This window comes from Atta cephalotes (genome assembly GCF_000143395.1).
Source record: "Atta cephalotes unplaced genomic scaffold scaffold00007, whole genome shotgun sequence".
Taxonomy (NCBI): domain Eukaryota; kingdom Metazoa; phylum Arthropoda; class Insecta; order Hymenoptera; family Formicidae; genus Atta; species Atta cephalotes.
This window is the reverse complement of record NW_012130071.1, coordinates 5,667,992-5,687,478: the sequence shown is the minus strand read 5'-3', so window position 1 is coordinate 5,687,478 and position 19,487 is coordinate 5,667,992. Positions and strand designations below refer to the sequence as shown.

The 19,487-nt window shown below is 32.4% G+C and overlaps 1 protein-coding gene across 1 annotated transcript in view; it reads right to left on the bottom strand.

The window, feature by feature from the left end:
• LOC105626953 overlaps positions 1-19,487 on the bottom strand; it is a 36,757-nt gene that overhangs the window by 580 nt on the left and 16,690 nt on the right. Inside the window, exons 2-8 of the mRNA XM_012208243.1 lie at positions 8,325-8,561; positions 6,637-6,749; positions 4,392-4,501; positions 4,184-4,262; positions 3,235-3,371; positions 2,598-2,744; positions 195-417 (exon numbers count right to left, since the gene is read on the bottom strand). Coding sequence (XP_012063633.1) covers positions 195-417; positions 2,598-2,744; positions 3,235-3,371; positions 4,184-4,262; positions 4,392-4,501; positions 6,637-6,749; positions 8,325-8,561 — 1,046 coding nt within the window. The remainder of the gene's footprint in view (positions 1-194; positions 418-2,597; positions 2,745-3,234; positions 3,372-4,183; positions 4,263-4,391; positions 4,502-6,636; positions 6,750-8,324; positions 8,562-19,487) is intronic.

Here is a 19,487-nt window from a genome sequence, read left to right as displayed (position 1 = left end):
TTAGGCATTTCTATCTGACAGATTTCATTAACTTATCAATAAATAATCGATTCGAGCCACTTAAATGATTATCATGCCGCATGGTGGATGGCGCATAGATACACAGTGCGTAATCATATATTATTGACGCAATTAATAAAGATACTTTGTCGGCGAGTCACGCGATTCGCTTTAGAGAGGTAATTAAGTCAAACCTCGACCCGTATTGAGAACCGTGCCAGCTGCGGTATGGATCGTAATCCTCAATGATTGACGGCTCCTTCTCGATAATGTCGGTCCGGGTGCAGCTACAGGTCATCGCCGAACACAGGAATATGTTGATAATGAGCATGATGAGGAATAATATTCCAAGTGCCACCGCCAGCCACAGAAGCCACAGCGGGTGCACGCTGCCGTCATCGTGCAATGTTTGTACAACTGCGCATGGAAAGAAACTACTATGTAATTTTCGTATCGTGATATTCATGTATTTGTAAGTTTGTACATTATAATGAAAATATCATCAGTTACAATATTAGTAAACTTCATTCGTGTTTAAATAAGTGAAAAACAAATAAAAATTCCATATATTGAACGAGAGAAAAAAATCTTTTTACAAGTTGATAAAAAAAAACATTTTAACAACTCATATATTTTGTTTTAAAAAAATTGATAATTACATCATTTGATAGAGTAACATTTCAGCTTTAAAAATCTGTATTTTTAATTGCAGTACGATTATTTTTAACGGTGTTACGAATAATAAAGTCAGAATTCCTTTTTACTTAATCTGCGAGTAATTCAGGAACAAAAAATTTTAGGAACATTAAAAAAAATGATTTTGTAGGGAAAGCTTCAAGCTTAGATAGTTAAAAATTTGCTCAAATTTTTTTGGACATGCTGTAGATCTACAAGTGAAAAGAAAATTTTTCATTTTTTTTTAGTTCATAATTTTCTATATGTAAAAATTATAAAACTTACATAAATTCAAATATAGTAATCATTCAAAAGTTATTACAAATTAGATTACAAGCTTTAAAACCCTTTTTCTAAATTTAAATTTTAATCATTTTTAACGAAGATATTGATGGAGAAAAGTCTTTTTATCAACTTATAAAGAGACTTTTTCCTTTAATATAAAAAGCACGCATAAATGTTACTTAATAAATTGGAGATGCGATGCTGAAGGAACGATATCTTATACGAATATACGATAAGAAATGAGGATTAGTCAATAATATAAAAATATGTTGATAAAAGTGAATCGCATCGTCGAGAAAGGTTCCTCGCCAAGTGATATAAATCTTGCGACCTATTTTAATTTTCGTCAAACTTTAATAATATTTAAAGCCATTACACTCCGATTTCTATCTCAGAAATTCTCAAGTTTTAGACCAGAATTTAATGAATTACATTCAAATTCGGCATATTTATTAAAATAAATTAGATGAGAATAAATTCTAAGCTTCAGATGAAAGTCAGAAAATTCTCAAAAACTTGGAAAATGATATAAAACAATTTTTCAATAATAAATTCCAATTTTTGATAATGTTTTCAACTCTAATCTGTTTTAGTAATTTTAAAACAATTATTAATAACAACTCTTATTTTTCTCATTAAAAAAATGCATTTATTTGTAATGAGATTTAGTAAAATAAGAAAATATTCAATTAATTTTTCTAATAAATTTTTCAATAAATTTTTAAATAATATAATTTTACCGACATAAGTTAACGAGGACATCATTGACTGGATGTAAAAATTATAGTATAAGAGTGTAAGATGAACTAACGAAAAAAGTACAAAGTGTGATATGCGAAATAAGACACTTATGCCAGCTTGAGTATACATTATAATTTGATGACAGCTTCTGAGCAAGTTGCGTGTCGAAATGATTCAAATGCAGGTCAGGATAACGAAGAGAGATGACAGGCAACCATTTTATGATGCGCAGGAAGAAGACATAAATGGGATATATATATATGCAAAAGAAGCAATAAGAGGACAAAGAAAGAAGAAGATCATGCACGCATTTCTGACATGGCTACATACTTTTCATGTCACGACGGCTTATCAAAACCAACTGCAGAGGAAAGCGGATGCTACAAGAATTTCAGCGGTAGTTATTCTAATCATTTTCATCGATTTCTTTATCAAATCATTATCTCTGCTTATAGAAATTAGACTGATTTCCTTTCGAAAAAACGCAGCTTCTCTAAAAAAAAGTGATTAAAAATCCACTTTCACTTTGTACTTTCCAAATAATTACGAGTTATTAAGTATGTCTTTATTGACTGCAACATGCTGTAAGATGTATTTTTGTAATTTATCGCGTATTATTATGTATTATATTTATACATTTTTTATTAAGTAAAGAAATTTCTTTAAAAAATTTCTTAAAAAAGACTGTAGAAAATTAAATTCCCATTCCAGGCCGAAAAGAAAAAGTCAGAATTTTATTAATTGGAAAGAATTTTATTAATTGGAAATTGACTCTTCATTTTTCTTTATGAAGGTAGATGATAAATGAGAATATGTTAAGAATAATGATGTCTATTAATAATATAACAGTAACAATAACAGTTAATTCACTGATAGCGCACTTCTTATTAGCTTACCTCGTTTTTCGCCTGGTTGGAGGACAAAAACGCTCGTTCCAGCAAGTAGCACTCCTTCTTCACTACTAACACTTTGTCCGTTAGTGGAAGAGCCACCCTTTATCAGCTCTTCTTTGTCTCCTTCGCACATAGGGATACCGCAACTTCCTAGACACGTACATTTTAATTGCGTTACATTGCAACAAAAACAATTTCGATCAAGTTCTTGTATATTCGATAAGTAATTATACATCAAGAAAATGGTCCGTGACGTGTCGAGTTTTTATATATTTGCTAATAATTATACATGGAGAACTTGTTATGTTAGTTCGAAAGTGTTAATAATTTATGAAAAATAAGAAAAATGAGAATAACAGACATAAAAAGATTATATATATATTATACTTTTAAAACACTCTGTGTGCAATTTTATGTTCAGTATGACATTGAAACTAAATCAGTATGCTAAATGTTTTATTTTAAAAGGGTCATAACTTTTTACGATTTAAAACATAAAAAGTAATTCCTCATAAAATGAACGAGAATCGCTATCTGCTGTGTGATATCACAACAACGAATCGTAAAAGTTGAATGCTATTTTATAACCCACATTCGTAACTAGATGCTAATGGGAAATCGTTCACCGGATGAGTTTTACCTCTGCACACAGCGATGTCGCATTGGAAATGCACCTCTGAACTGTCAGCAAACCGGAACATGGAAAACAATGTGGCATCCGCTATACCGGTACTTCGGTCATATATGAATTTCGTCATTCGCACTTTCACGGGACAGCTTTGTAATCAAAACAAGTCACAATTAGTGAATTATTTCCATTGTCAAAGCTACGCTATAAAGCATACTATAATAGTAAATTGCGCATCTTCCTTTTAATTTATAATTATATCTGGCTAATTGAAATGAAAATAGAATTAAGATTAATTTAAACTTCTCTCTTAATTGAACGCTTTGTTATCTTCGAAGTTCTAAATCCGCTTCGAATAAAACTTATAAAGAACAGTAACTTGAATTCTCCTTAGGCATTATGAAGATCTTAGCAATAGAAGTTTTAATGAAAATAATTTAATAGAACTTTTATTTATCATATCAACTTGAAAATAAATTATAGATAGTAAATTAATGAAAATTAAAAATTATGATATACTTTTATCAAAAATTTATATCACATAAGTATATAAATACTTGTTTATATTTCGATATAATATAATATTCAAACACCTAATATTTATTTATAGTGTATATAAATGCTTACAAAATTGATAAATATAAAAATTGTTAGTCTAAATTTTATTCATTCAAATTATATAATTTATCTCCAATTTATAGTCTTTCTAATAAAAGCATGATCTTTGTGTCATAGAACTCTGTTTAAAAATCTTTCTCTTTATATCTCAATTTCTTAAATAGCGTCTTTAAAAATACAAAAATAAATGCCCAATGATTAATATGTTCGTTTTTTGCATCGTAAAGAAGAGTTCTTTTATTTGCTCGTTCAAAAGTTGATGTAGTAACAATTTTCAAACAGAAGTTTTCCTAGTCGCTTTTATTAGACAGATCGTATATCAAAGTAATAATCATAGGCTTACCCTTTGTCGTCTATAAGCTGCACACTGGAATTGAGCTTATTGAATGCGAAGCAGTTCTTGACTCGAATCCCGTACGTTCCTGCAAATTGAATGTTCAACGAAACAGTGTTTCAGGCAGCAAGCTTTCACGAAGAAACCGTGGCTAACGGATTTATCTGTATTATCTGAACGTAAAAGCAAATGACGGAATTGGATATAAGATACGAACCGTCTGGGCGTGAAATCTCAGCACGCAGAGTATAGTTGTGACCGTATATAGCTTCCTGTACTCTTACACCTTCATCCAAAAGGCGCAGGGAAACCAGCGAAGTTTCATTTCTACACAAAAAGCGTTGTTTGTGAGCACGAGTTCTTTTTTTTATGTCTCGAAGCGTATTTTATTATTAGAAACGTGACATAAGCTTAATCGAAGTTGCAATCAAAGCGAATGGATAAAAGTACAAAAAAGTTATGTCAACAAGTTGATACATCTGGCGATATGCATATGATAAGAAAATCAACGAGTCGTGCAGAGTCATGTGTATCGACTTTCAAAGTGCCTTGACTCAAGAAAATTTATTCAGAAGGTATATTCTAACAAAGAAGCTACTTGTCATTTGTGGGATATCTCATTTGACAATGGACGCATACCAATTGTCAGCCGCATTTTTTCGCTACAGAATAAGAAAACTTGCGGTAAATCGTAGCGTCGCGAGCATTTTAATTACTGATTCATCGCTTTATTTGTCTAATTTCTTGGATGCCCAATTAAATTTCATCATCTCCGAGACAACCTCTTCTTCGACCAATATATAATTAAATGACAATATTTTAATGGATAAAATCATCTTTTAACTCTTTTTTAACTCTAAAGAAATGATGTTTATTAGATATTTGTTGAATATTTATTATAGCTACATTGGTATTCACATTTTGAGACATTTCGCAATATTATTACCTTCGTGCTAAATATTAAATTTCATTTAATTTGATTCAGACTTTTAATTATTATTCATTACATTGATATTGCAAGACATTACAAGAGTTTTCAAAAATGCATGGGGGAAAGATTTAAACAGCTGAAAATTATGTAAAATTCGAATATCATTTGATAAATGAATAACCATACGTAAAGTTTCTTTTTAGCACGTTTTGAATGGTTTCTTAATGAATAAAATCAGCTACGAAAATCCATAAAATATAAAGAATTGAGGGCAATATTGATATTTAAAGACAATTACGCATTGTTCCGTTCTTGCCTTGATAACTTAAGAATGGAAGCTTTCAGATATCGACTACAAATTTTTTTTAAAGTAAAGATAACAAAATTTTCTGTAAACTCCTTTTGCGTACAAAAATTTATTTTTTTAGGCCCGTTTCAATAATAAATATTTTTGAATTTTTCGACATTTATAATCATCATTTTTATTATTTTTACGTCCTTTTTCAGATTTTAGATTCAATTTGTAGACGAAAATTTCAGAGATCACTAATAAAATGGCACCAAGAAAATTGGAAAATTCCAATTCGTTTACCCGAAATCGTGACAAAAATAGAGCAGTGCGCAAATCGCGCAGTCGCCTTTAAACATCAATATTGCTTTCATTTATTCATATTTTATGGACTTTTGTAGCTTATTTTATTCATAAGGAAGCATTCAAGAAAAAGAAAATGCTAAAAAGAAAATTTATGTATATTTATTCATTTGTCCACAAATGGTATTCGAATTTTACATAATTTTCAGTCGTCGAAACCTTTCCCCCTTAAAACTTGTGGTATTCGATATTGTGTAAAGTACCGACAATCTAAATTGATCACTCTTAAGTTGAAGTATCTGTATGTACAATCAATATATCGCGAAGACGGAAATATGTAGCTGAGTGGTAGCAAACATCAACGATTGATTAGAAAACACGGAACCGCTAATGACCGATTAAAAGCCTCGCAAATACATAGTATTTCCCGTTTAGATAGCGCTACTCACGCGTGTCAAGCAATCACTGATGCGAGATATTTCTATTTCTCTACGTTTAAAAAACTCAACGTACACAATTATTTTATGATAGTTTATGGAGAGAGTTCATAAATAAAATAAACCCGCAGCATCAGCTTGTTCTGAAAACTTAATGACCTTACTTTTAGTGAATGCAAAAAGTATATGTATTCGTATAGGAAAAAGCTTTATCAAGAAAGTCTTATTTGTAGAAAATAAACATTAATTAGCAACTTTATACAATGAATACCTTCTGAAGCTTTGCGTATTCCTGATCCTAGAAGTTAATAAATTTCTAGATATGAATACTTTTGTAGTAATAATACAAATTTTCATTTTCGCTTAATCTTAAAATAATATTTTAAGTATAACAGTTTTGAGAAATACATAATTTACTTTTTATGTTCTGTTAATAAATTCCTCTATCAAATATTATTTATATCTTATATGGTATTTATTTTATAATTAATCTTCAACTTACTTGGCATTTTTGAAACCCGCTTTTCCGCACGTAATGACATAAAACTTGTCATCCGCTAATTCCAGCGTTTTGTGTATCCTAACAGCGATAGGAACGGAACGTTCTTCTGTGTGCTGTAATATATATTGCCATAAATATAATATAATTATAAATATAAAATAAGACATTTCAGCAAAAAGTAATTCAGCAAAAAATCCATTTATTCGTCAAAAATTTTTCATTATTAAAATATTTATTTTGACTTCTGCAATTAGTAAATTTATGAGAACATTATGTATATACATGAAAATGACGTGTGAAAAGATTTAAGTCTTCGGCCATAGAATATTACACTTGCAGAACAAATACCTAGGCGGAAAGAGAGGGATTCAAATGCAAATCATAATCTCCATATATGATGAATTCTCACGTTATTCTCGAGGCGTCTTCAGTGGCCGAATATGTAAATCAGCATACCAGAAACCTTTTCAAAATAATTAATTTTCTGGAAACTCCTCATGTAAATAGACGCGAGTACTAATTTCTCCATATCTCTCCATGAAACGTGTAAAACGTAAGTACACCTTGTGCGGTGGAATATTCTTTTTTTTTATGCGAGTAGCAAGCTGTTCGCGTTGAAAGAGTTGATTTCTCGAAATTAATACTTAAGTCTCGTAGTACACGTACTATTGTATACAATTGTCAATCAGATTAACAATTTGCCAATCATATTAGGTGTACAACTTTGCTTCCACCGTTTTCCTATAGATGGCTTTAGCGGTAAGTGGTGGTCGAAATAAATAGATCATAGACGTCATACAATAAACTTGGGCATCTGTCAACATAACCCCATAGAAACATTAGTCGATTTGTGTCTGCATCATAAAGTTATTCTCGATTGAAAATGTCAGTTTATGAGCCAAATTCTCGTCATTTGCGGGAGGTTTTAATTTTTTGCTTCAATATGAAGAAATCTGCAGTTGAGGCTCATCGAATGCTCTCAAATACTTATGGTGAGGCCGCTTCTTTAGTGAAAGAACGTGTCGTGAGTGGTTTCAACGCTTCAAGAACGGTGATTTTGACGTCCAAAGTCATGCTCTGTATTTGGTGGGACCAGCTCGGCGTAGTGTATTATGAACTGTTAAAATCGACTGAAACAATCACAGGCGATCGGTATCGAACGCAATTGATGCGTTTGAGCCGAGCATTGAAAGACAAACGGCCGCAATACAACGAGAGACACGATAAAGTGATTTTGCAACATGACAATGCTCGACCCCATGTTGCGAAAGTGGTCAAGACATACTTGGAAACGTTGAAATGGGAAGTCCTACCCCACCCGCCGTATTCTCCAGACGTTGCTCCCTCTGACTATCACTTGTTTCGATCAATGGCACACGGTCTGGCTGATCAGCACTTCCGGTTTTATGAAGAAATAAAAAATTGAATCGATTCGTGGATAGCCTCAAAAGATGACCAGTTTTTTCGACGCGGGATTCGTACGCTACCCGAAAGATGGGAGAAAGTAGTGACCAGCGATGGACAATACTTTGAATCACAAATGTATAACCAGTTTTTTACAATAAAGCCTCGAATTTCGGAAAAAAAACGGCGGAAGCAAAGTTGTACACCTAATAGAAATAAACAACAGCTAATTCCATAATTCCATCGCCCTTGGCGTACGATTTCCATAATCATAGCGGACTCACGTTGTTCACCAGAACTCCGCAGTACTCGGGACTGTCTTGCGACGCAAAAAGATTAATGCCCAGAGTGGCGTGCGTGGTGCCGTTGCCTGATACCATGCACTGCGGGGTCCGATGGTCTCGTGCATGGACTGCGCCTACGAAACTCTGATTGAGATTGACACGAATTGTCATATAGCCGCCCTTGCACGTCGCCGTCACCGTCGGCTGAAATTCCGTGTCCAATAATTGTCCGGCGATCTGCAATCAGAACGAGAATAAGATTTAGACATTCGAACGAGCGGAGCCAATTATCGCATTCTAGAACAAGTGCGCTTCTTGACACGACTGTAGAATCTCCTCCTGTTAATGATTCGCGCCTGAGGAATCATCGCCAAGATCGCCTTCGTAAATATTTAAATCAGGGTCAGTATTGCGCTAACAGCATCGCCTAACTAACTCCGGCTGACAACTGCCGATACTATTCCGAATATCATAACTATAATATCGATTGAGAAAAACGATCTCGGGTTGACAGCTAACCAGGTCTTAATGTGTCAACTTAAACGTAAAAAAAAAATATATATATAATACTAATAATCTTGGATAGCCGTACATTCTCCAGTACGAAGGTAAAACCTATCAGAATTCGCCTGTCATTTTTACTGCCGCGAAATACCATTTGCAGCGAAACGTTTAATCAAGTTCTTTTTTTTGTGAAAACCACAAAAATTCTCCTTTACTTCGAATTATTATCGGCCGTGAAACGAGGCGTATCTGCATTCTTTGTAACACTGTTTGCCAGGTTGTTCTCGCATGATAGCAGACTGTGTAAGACTCGAAGCGGTCTCCACCCCCGTTACTATCCCGCTAAGGAGCACTCGACGAACGCAGACCAATGATATTTCCTCGGGCCGGATCGCCGACTTAATGTACGAGTAAACTTGGACCGGTCTGGGCGGTAGCTATCGGCCCACGCTAACTTTCAATTTCAACTTTCATGCGGCTGGTCCGTTTTGTAACGCGGATAACGCACGTTCGTATCGTCAGAAACGCGTGATGAGAAACGTGCATCCATGACACAATCTTGATATTAATCTCGAATTGATATACATCATCGAGTGAATATAAATATAACTGTTACAGCGTAATGAAAGTGACGACACTGCATTAATTTCACTATTAATTTTTGTATTTGTATATTAAAAGTTATATTACACATGTCAAAACTAGAAATGCTAAACTAAAAAATGATTTTCTTGTAACAAAATATCGATAAAAGTATTCTAGGTTGAAAGTTAAATTAAAAATTTTTAATTTAAATTGAAATTTCACAATAAAAATGCACACATGTAATAAAATTTTATTATTATTAAATTATTATTAATCCTCTATCGATTATATGGAATTTTATACTTTTTATGTTGAATTCAGTACAGATTTTTATTATATTATTCCAGATTGTATAAAAATGAAAAGAAATTGTTGTATAGTAAAAAGCATTTTGTATTTCTGTTAGAAACAGTCCACTCAAGTTCTTGTTAAAATTTGTGTTGAATTCTTAACATATTCAAATGTTAATTTAACATAATATGATTAAGATATTTAAATTTCTTATAAACTGATTTTTAACATTTTTTAATTTATTTGTTCAACATGTTAAAATTACATATTTCATGAATAAGTGAATAAATAATATAAAATAAAAATGTGTTTTAAAACATAAATTTTAAGATGAATGAATAAAATATGTGTTAAGTTAATATATTACAAATGTTAATTTTACTAAAAAAATATATTTCCACAGTTTGCTTATAAAATGTATTATATATTTTGTATTATTTTTTTTTATATAACATTTATGTTATTTTCTAATATATGAACTTGCGTTAAATTAACACAAAAAAATTTAAGTTTGGGATACGTAAAGTGTAAAAGTTAAATGTAAAACAAATTTTCGAATAATATACTCGTGAAAACTTTAAGAACAAATTTTTGCTATCATAGAAGTCGGATTATATTTTACTTTTTTTTACAGATTTAATATCTATCAGAAAGTGAAAATATCAATTGTACTTTCGAAGTCCAACTTGATTGAAGCGGACAAAAAGTTAAATATTCAGATTTTCATAAAAAATGTTCGAAAAAAATTGTCGAAAAATATTAAAAATGTCAAAACTATCGAACTGTAATCTTTTGTGGAAATTAGCATTAATTTATCTTCCATGCATTAAGAGCATAGCACAATTCTATCATCTTTAGCAACATCGCCCGGGACTCGAGAGGTAAGACAAAGATCCGCATGTAAGCGTTCGGCAAGGACACGACGAGTCCTAAATGCTCCGACGTTATTCGAGGAAGAGGCTCTCGCAACAATCGTTAGTCTTTCGTTCGCGAGTGAACTGCTCGCCGAAGAAGAAAGGCGGCTTAGCGGTCCTCGATTAGTGGCGGATGCTTTGTCTATGTGTGCGATGACAGGTATACGATAGCGAACGGAGAGAATCGTGGTCGCCGTTGGGCAAGACCTTGCGAGCCATATCCTATGGCGGTCCACAACGTATGACATTATATGCGCGTATAATTTAATAGTATTCATTGTTTTATATATATATATATATATATATATACTCGAACCGCTTGTTCGTCTGAACGGAAATTGTGCGATTGTTATGTGATATTCTGAAATACGTATCACGGAAAAAAAAACACAACTGATAACTTCACTGATTCAGCAAATTTATAGTCATAATCTATAGTCATAATATACAGACAGTCAATTTTTTGTATGTTAAAGTAGTAAAGTTGACAGCTGAATAACATTAGTGATTTGTTAAATTATCAAATCTTTTTAATTAATAGATGTTGAATTCGCGTAGTAAGTTACAGGTTTGCTGTACCAATTAATTTTTTTCCATGTAGTGTTTACGTAAAGAAATATATATCTATCTTTTAACTCGAACGTATTAATATCATGTATTGCTTGAGTGAACATAAAAGGTCAATACGATTATAACGGACGTATGACCGATACGTCAGATTATTGTGCAAAATATTCATCCTATTATACAGTGCATGTTATCTCGAAGTTTCAATCATTAATACAACATTGAATAAATGACATGAATTATTATTATTAATTCATCATTCACAGTGAGTAATTCATATAAATCATATAAATCATATAAACATGTGAATCACATTTGTTTAAAAAATTTTTTTTATTCAAATTTATTAAAAATATAATTTATTTTTATTTTTTAAAATAATTTAAATTATATATATTTAATCTTATAAAAAAACTAAATTTTTATTTACTAAGAACAGAAAAATATATATTATTATAAACGTAAACGAAGATACTTTAAAGAAATTTCCAAGAACTTTTTTTTGTTACAACTTTTGATACAAAAATATGAATATCTTGTGCGATTTCTCAGATGTCGTTATTTAACTCGAGTATTGTCAGCACTTAAAATAAAATCAGAATTTGATGTTCATATTAATATTAATACGCTAACACTTCGAAAGCAACGGTAGCTTGAAATATAATAATGGTTAAACGTACAATGTATTCGCGTACTTCGCGACTTGCTATTATATGACATTTAATCGGCAAAACGTAGGAATGCATGCTCAAACTTCCTGCAATATCCATATCATGCACGATGAATATTCGCTCGATCGCGAATAAATAATTTAATGCAATAACGTGCATTATGCACGGTTACATAAAGTTATAGTCGATGCAACGGCAAGCCATGGTCGGAAACATCAGTTCCGCCTGTTAAACTAGACTCTTATCCTCCCCATCTATAGTATTCCGTATTATAAATATCGTGTATGCGCCAATTATTGTCTAGCGGCCAAACAGTTTATCCTGGACACACGGTAACCTTCTGTCTTTCAACCGCTATCCACTCCAACGTTCTTTCATAAAAACTCGAGGCATGAATGGATAAGCTTAAAATAACATGCAGAATGACATCACGTAATCGCAACACGACTACAATAGGAGACCGCATTAGTTGCCAGTGAGTCAATCGAATAAATGTGCACGCCAGATTCCGTTCGAAATTGGTCCGACAAAAATCGATGGCACGTGAAAATATCGTAAGGAATGCGAATGTCAGTGGCTCCCAATCTCTCGTTATAATTCGTCATTCCGTTAAAGTTGTAGGACTGTCTTGGGGCAGACAATAATCACGTGACAAAGAGAAATATGAGACTCGATGTGGACAAAAGGAGATTCGGAAAAGAAAAAGTTTAATACATATAATAATGTAAATTTTATTAATGAATTATTGCAAGCATTGCGAGCGAAGGCAACAACGCTTTTAAGATATACCCAACGACATCGTGGCCGATCGCGATAAGCGTGGTTATACAACGCAAACAACGACGAGGACGCGGGAACTTGTTTGGTACAACAATTGCGATCGGGCCGGCAATTAATAATTCGCCGGGAGGGTTGCGCTATCGCGTATCGACGCCGCGCGTGCAATAAATTGATAACTTTTTCGCTGTGCGGCTCTAATGCGCGCGTGCAAAAATTCACGCGTGGATAACGGCAATGCATCAAGATTTAATCCCGCCGCTCTCGTGGCCGCAATGTTTCAGCGCATTCCGAGCGCACACACCCAGTGCGCGCGAACCGCAGAAACAGGAACAGCAGGATCGTTTCTCTCCCCATCGGATTGGCAATCGGAGACTTTCGGCTGTCGGCGACGTGTCTTCCGATAAATAAGGGCAGATACGCAACAGGATGCAAGGGACAAGGAGAAAGACGAGCAAGAGATCGAGCGTTCGTACTTCAACTATAGCATTTGTAAATTTAAAATATTCTGCCTTTTGTATTTGTATTTCAGTATTTTTGTAAAAATCATTGAGATAATATAAATTTTAGAAAGGAAAGGTTCAATACAAGTTTAAAATTATATTGAATTGATTTTATCGGTGAAAAACTATTTCGTTATTTTATTAACCCTGAGGTCTCAATTACTATGCTTGACTCTATTAGTAATAACAACAATAAGATAACAACTACAAGAAGCAATCTACCAGAAAATAAGTGCGAAAGATGAACAAATGCTGCGTGTCGGAGAGCATGGAAGGTTCCGATAATCCCGTTAATACATAATCGGCTTGAAATAAATTATAAAGTATAACAAATCTAAACAAATATCTTATACTGTAGTTTTAATTTCATACATATAAATTCCGTATTTTTGACATCCGTGTAGTAATATATGCATATAATATTCAGTATATAAAATATAATAGTAATCAATATGGCCATTGTAAATACTTGTTTCATACACTTTTTCCACGCATTCCACGATATATTTTCCCTCGCGATGATTATCGTTGCTAATAAAGATAACTTCAATAAAGTACGTTATCTCTTAATGAGCGCAGTTAATTACCATTAGAAATGTTGGCTAATCGAATACGATAAATCACGCTGTAACACGGAACGTTGGCCTTTGTACTTTTTGAAACCATCCAGTAGCACGTTTGAGCGGTTCATTTATATCTTTTAATTTTCATTTTTGATTTATAGTAACTCACTATCATTTAAATTAGATTTAGTTGCTAATTGATATCGAAATTCGTTTAAAAATTATTTTAACTGATATTCGCAGATCCAGTGTTTAAAATAAGTATCTTTGCTTAAAGTTAACGTAATTAATTTATCGGCAATTAGAATCTTTAACTCTCTAAAAGCACCAGCGATATTTTCATTACTAATTTTGGCAGACAAATTTAAATCTGTAAAAAGTAAATAAAATAAAATCCAACTTCTATGATGATAAAAACTGAAAAACTTATTAAAATTTTAACAAATATATCTTTTTAGATTTCTATATAATCTGTAGCAATAAAAAAATTTGTTATTTCTCGAAGACTTCTATTACTAAGAGTTAAAAAGAAAAGAGTTAAAATTTATGTTGCCGGTGAGAAAATTAAATAATTTTTTTTTGAAAATCAAAATCTGAGGAATAAAATTGTTTATAACTTAAAATTATGTATAGTAAAAAATATTTGTTATAACAATTTTTCACAACAAATTTAGGAAAATGTTCGGATCTACTGAATCCATCAATCAGGGTTAATATCTTTTTTCAAAATTATTTTTTCTTCCTGGGTTGTTATACTACATTCTAAAGGTCGTTCATCTCTCAGCCACATCCGGACCGAGGAAAATAGATTCAAGGATTCGCTTCGCAACTAACTCAACGAAAGAAAAGGATGAGATGTAGGACAATCTATTGCAAATGCTGATAATTATCACTAGTCACGTTTAGCATTGAGCAGATCGAATTTATCGGGGGGAGGGAGAAGGACCAGCGATTGTGTTTTATCCGCGACATAACGAGAATAGTAAACGAAAGTTGCATCGAATGGTATCGCGTGTGAGGCGCAGCACGTGTGAGGTGCGGTGCGAGCGAAGCTACAAAGGCACGAGGAAGTCACGTCCTCGAAGAACAATGCAGCCGCGTCACTCTCGCAAAACGCGGGAAATAGTATGAGTATTCACGTTACACAATTGTCTTTCCTGATTCAGCAAGATTCCTACAGCGGCTATTAATAATTATTGTTTACACCAGTCCTTCGTTCCTGCTGAAAGCTATTCGATGCTCATTTGTTAGAAGACAAGCAAAAGAGTGCAATTATAATCGAGAATCGTTTTTTTCTTAATTAAAACACGCTATCAGCTGATAGACATCATAGTATAGACATAAAATCTTATTTTATATATATGATGAGCACGATGATTGATGTCTATGATGTTCTATGAAGAATTAATAAAAATTTTTTAGATCTGAGAAAAAAATATTCTTAAGAATGTTTTAGCTGTGCATTATCAGTTAAAAATATCAGCCAAAAATCAACTAAAAAAAATCAATATCAGTTATATCCTAAATATTTAAACGGAACAAACAAAATAAATAAGTTGACTTAAAAAATATTTTGCTGAAGTTTTAGGTAAATAACTTTTAAATGAATAAATGGATCCAAATGAACTTTTGCATTTTTGAATAATATTATTAAAGTTTTATTAATATTTATAAAAAATTTCATTTAATTCGTAATCCTCAAATTTATAAATAAACTACAAATGCGATTTTATACAAGAATTAAGGCAAACCAAAAATTAAATAATTTTAAACTAATAAGAGAATTGTGCTCAAATTTTTCACGGATACAAACGTAATAATAAAACAATCTGCGTTTTTATATTTTTAATAATGCTTTGAGATATATCACGTACATTCTTTAAAAAAAGAGGAAAGATTACAATATAGATAATAAGCTTCAAATTGCAATAATATAAATATGCTTAACGAAATTATAGAAATCAATAGTATAATCAAGCATTTAATACCGAAGTAATTTGTGTAAAGTATTCTTAAATTATTTCGAAAGCAAAATTATCGTGTCAATTTGCTTTTTCCCTCGACAATATTGGTTTAATAAGCGGACATTGGTTTATTATTTTATGAAAGTTATAATTACGCTCTTCTTACAAGATAGTTTATCCATATCTATAAATTACTTACATAAATATAATTTCATGATTTGCGGAAAGCTCTACGTGAGTCATTATTTCAAATAAACCGCTACCAGTGCGAGATAAAACGTGGTGATTTATCTGCTTGTTATATGTAGGTATAATGCTTTAATGTCATTCATATCTTTTCTCGCCGCAACTCGGAGTACTGATCGTAAATAATTGCGCTATAGTAACGATCGTGTTATTCATTTTGCGCGTACGGCACACAGGTACGCTCTTCAATAATTGAGAGGGCAATTATTCGTGTCACGGTATACGCAGTTGAATGTCATTGTATCTCGTCGGATGCGAGAGGATACGATATATGCAACGCGTCGTCGGCACGAAAGAGCATTCTTCGCCCGGAGGCTGCGTGCCCGCCCTCGAATTATCTCGCGAAGAAAAAGGAAGCCGAAGTCAAAACGTATGTTATTGACCCTGGCTCGTTCGGGTTCCTTCGTCTAACCACTCGTCTCGTCCTTTTTTAGCGCATGGCCGCTGTAACCGAACCCTGCGGCATTTTTGCCAGAAGTGCATCGTTCACAGTGTATGCAATTTATGACCATCGCCATCTCGCCATCGCCATCGCATCGTATCGTATCGCATCGCCAGCTTTGCGTTCCGAGTTTTACGGTTCGCCGCGTCCTTCGAAAAATACCTCTTTATGCAATAATGAGATAATTACGTTTGTTACGTTTGCACGAATGCGCAGAGTGTCCCTCGCGGTTGCCCGCTTTCTCTCGATCGCGAAAACCGGCATCGCCCGATCAGAGAAGGCATGTTGTAATGTTCAGGCTATTGATGGCTCGAGTTATCTGTATATGAAATTATAATCTCTCTTTTAATTGCATTCTCTCTTTCCCTCTCACATATATTTTATAAACTATATAAAGAACAAAGAATATACCGAATATTATTTATGGAATTATATTGTAAATTATTTCAATATATAAAATAATTATTTTACAAAAAAAATGAATTATATGCGGTTTATTGCCAATCATTTGGAAATTTATGAGAGTAGTAGATTAACATATAAGAGGAGCATTATGCTTTCAAATAGAAAATTAAAAGAAGTTTAATTACAAATCTCAATACACATGGTGTTAGAAATTAATCGTACGAAATATAGCCCGAAAGAGTAATTAATAAGCCTGCGCTGCATTATCAGATCATGCAACGTGCGTCAATTAATTATTAAATTTCTGCAGTATCTGATGGGCGCTCGCGTTTCATCTCCTCCCACTTTTGCGAGGGCAATCTCTCGAAACCCGAAAGCGTGCAAGTGAAAGCGGAATATTTACCATGTCGCATTAAATTCATCTTTAAATTTATCCGCCGAAGAAAAAGTGGGCGAAAGAGAACATTGAAAAGCTCGCATTCGCAGCGGAGAAAATAATTTTCCACTATGCGTCACGAAGAAATAGCTATGGCATCACCAGGGAATCGCGAGAGAAATGGACGGCTTTTACATGAAAAGAATTCTTCTCATAATGTTCTCAAAATGTTGCAAACATTTTGAGAATTCTCATATATTGAAAATATTTGCAGTATCTTCGTCTTACTGCATTCATCACACGTCTTAAAAAGAGAGTTATCTAGCTAAAAGTTGATTTTTCTTTAGATTTTTTAGATTTTTCTTTCTAAGAAATTTCTATTTGCTGCTGCAATTTTTAACATCGCATATTTGCATTTGTTTATGATATGTATAATACTGTGAATTTTAAAAGATTAAATTATTAAATTATTAAAAAATTATACATACACTGAGAAAAAAATTTATTAAATTTTAATATAAATATTTTTTTAAATAGTTCTAGCGAAATATTTATTAAATAAAAAACAAGAACCATTATTGAACCATAATTTGATTTAACTTTTCATTTTTTCCATTTATCTAATATTTATTTACCATAAATATCCCGCTAGGACTATTAAAAAAAATATTTATTAAAATTTAATAATTTTTCTCTCAGTATAAACAAAAAAGCCTTGTTGAAATATTTAACAATTTAGGATACAGATATAAAAATAATTTTATTATGCCATTAAAATAATTCCGTAGATCTCAAATTAATTGTTAAAATGTAAAAGTTTTATAGTATTGTTCATCTTAAAATTCCTACTTAATTATTTTAATGGTTCAATACAATAATTTTCAAATCTGTATCTAGTTGTTAAGTTAAGTTTTCAAATATTTCAGCAAAATAGATTCATTCCATGTATGTAGTACACTAAAAGAAAAGATTAATTGCAGCAATCAGTTTTTGGTTGTACAATAACAACAAATTTTTAGTTGCATTAGCCTATCCAATATCAATACATGATTTTGATTGGCTAACGCAACTAAAAATTTGCTGCTACAACCAAAAACCCGTTGCTGATTAAAAATATTATGCTGATTAAAAATACTATGTCATATTTTACTATCTAAATTGTTGCAGCAACCATCTTCTTTTCTTTTAGTGTATGTATATAATTTGTATGAAATCATTAAATTTTATTAAATTCACAAAAATATATTTATATTTAAATATATTTATATTTAATATCTATATTTATCTATGTATAAAAAAAATATATTAAATTATTCCATTAATAATTAAATTTTAATGAAAGAGTCAATTAAGTAAATTAATGTGTTCACTTTAAAAATAATAAATTATCTTTACGGTACAAAATTGCTATAACATTCTTCTCTCAAGAGAGAACTTTAGAAGCCTGTTTCTTAGTTATGATATAAAGACGTCTGGACCTTTACTATAAAGGCTGTTCAATTAATAAACTAACTGGGAAAAATTAAACCGCGCGAGTTGATCTCGCACAACTAGCTCGAAAAGTGGGATAGCCAAACGATATCGTTTTGCGCGTGTTATCTCCGCTTATCAACGATCTCTCGCGCATTCGTAGGATGATGGCGCGCATCCGGAGAGCAGGAAATCCTACTTCGCGATGCTGCTCCTCGGCTCCTTTGTCCTCGCATTCCCGGCGCGCGTCATTTACAGCCGTATGTTTGCCCGACTTGATAATCTAAGAGGGAACGTATTAACCGAAACGTAACGACCGAGAAAGAAAATAATTTCTCAGCTCTACGCGCGTTGCAATTTTGTAGGCGCACATAAATCTCACTCTTCCACGCAATATTTGTTTTTCGAGTGTAATGTATGCGTCGGGCCAAGGGTCGCGCCTGCCTACACGCGAAACATTTTATAGAAGAGATGAAACAATGCGCGCAATTTCAAATAAAACATTAAATAGACGCAAATAACGAACAATAATTTATAATTATATAACTTATAGATACATTATTACAATAGACGAGAGAATGTAAAGTGTTACTTAAATAAAAAAGAGATATAAATCTAACATTTTAAACAAAGAAGTGCTATATAGCTAAATTTTTAAAGATAATTTAACTGGCGTAAACAGTCTATTTAGATACCATGAAGCGCAATAAAAATTATAGCCAATTGTTCGAGGAATAATGCGAAACGCACACGTTTTGTGATCATCTGTGTATGTGTGTATGTGTGTGTGTGTGTGTGTGTGTGTGTGTGTGTGTGTGTGTGTGTGTGTGTGTGTAGCGTCGTATTAGTAGTAGACGGTAAGTAAGTACGTACTACTAAATTTAA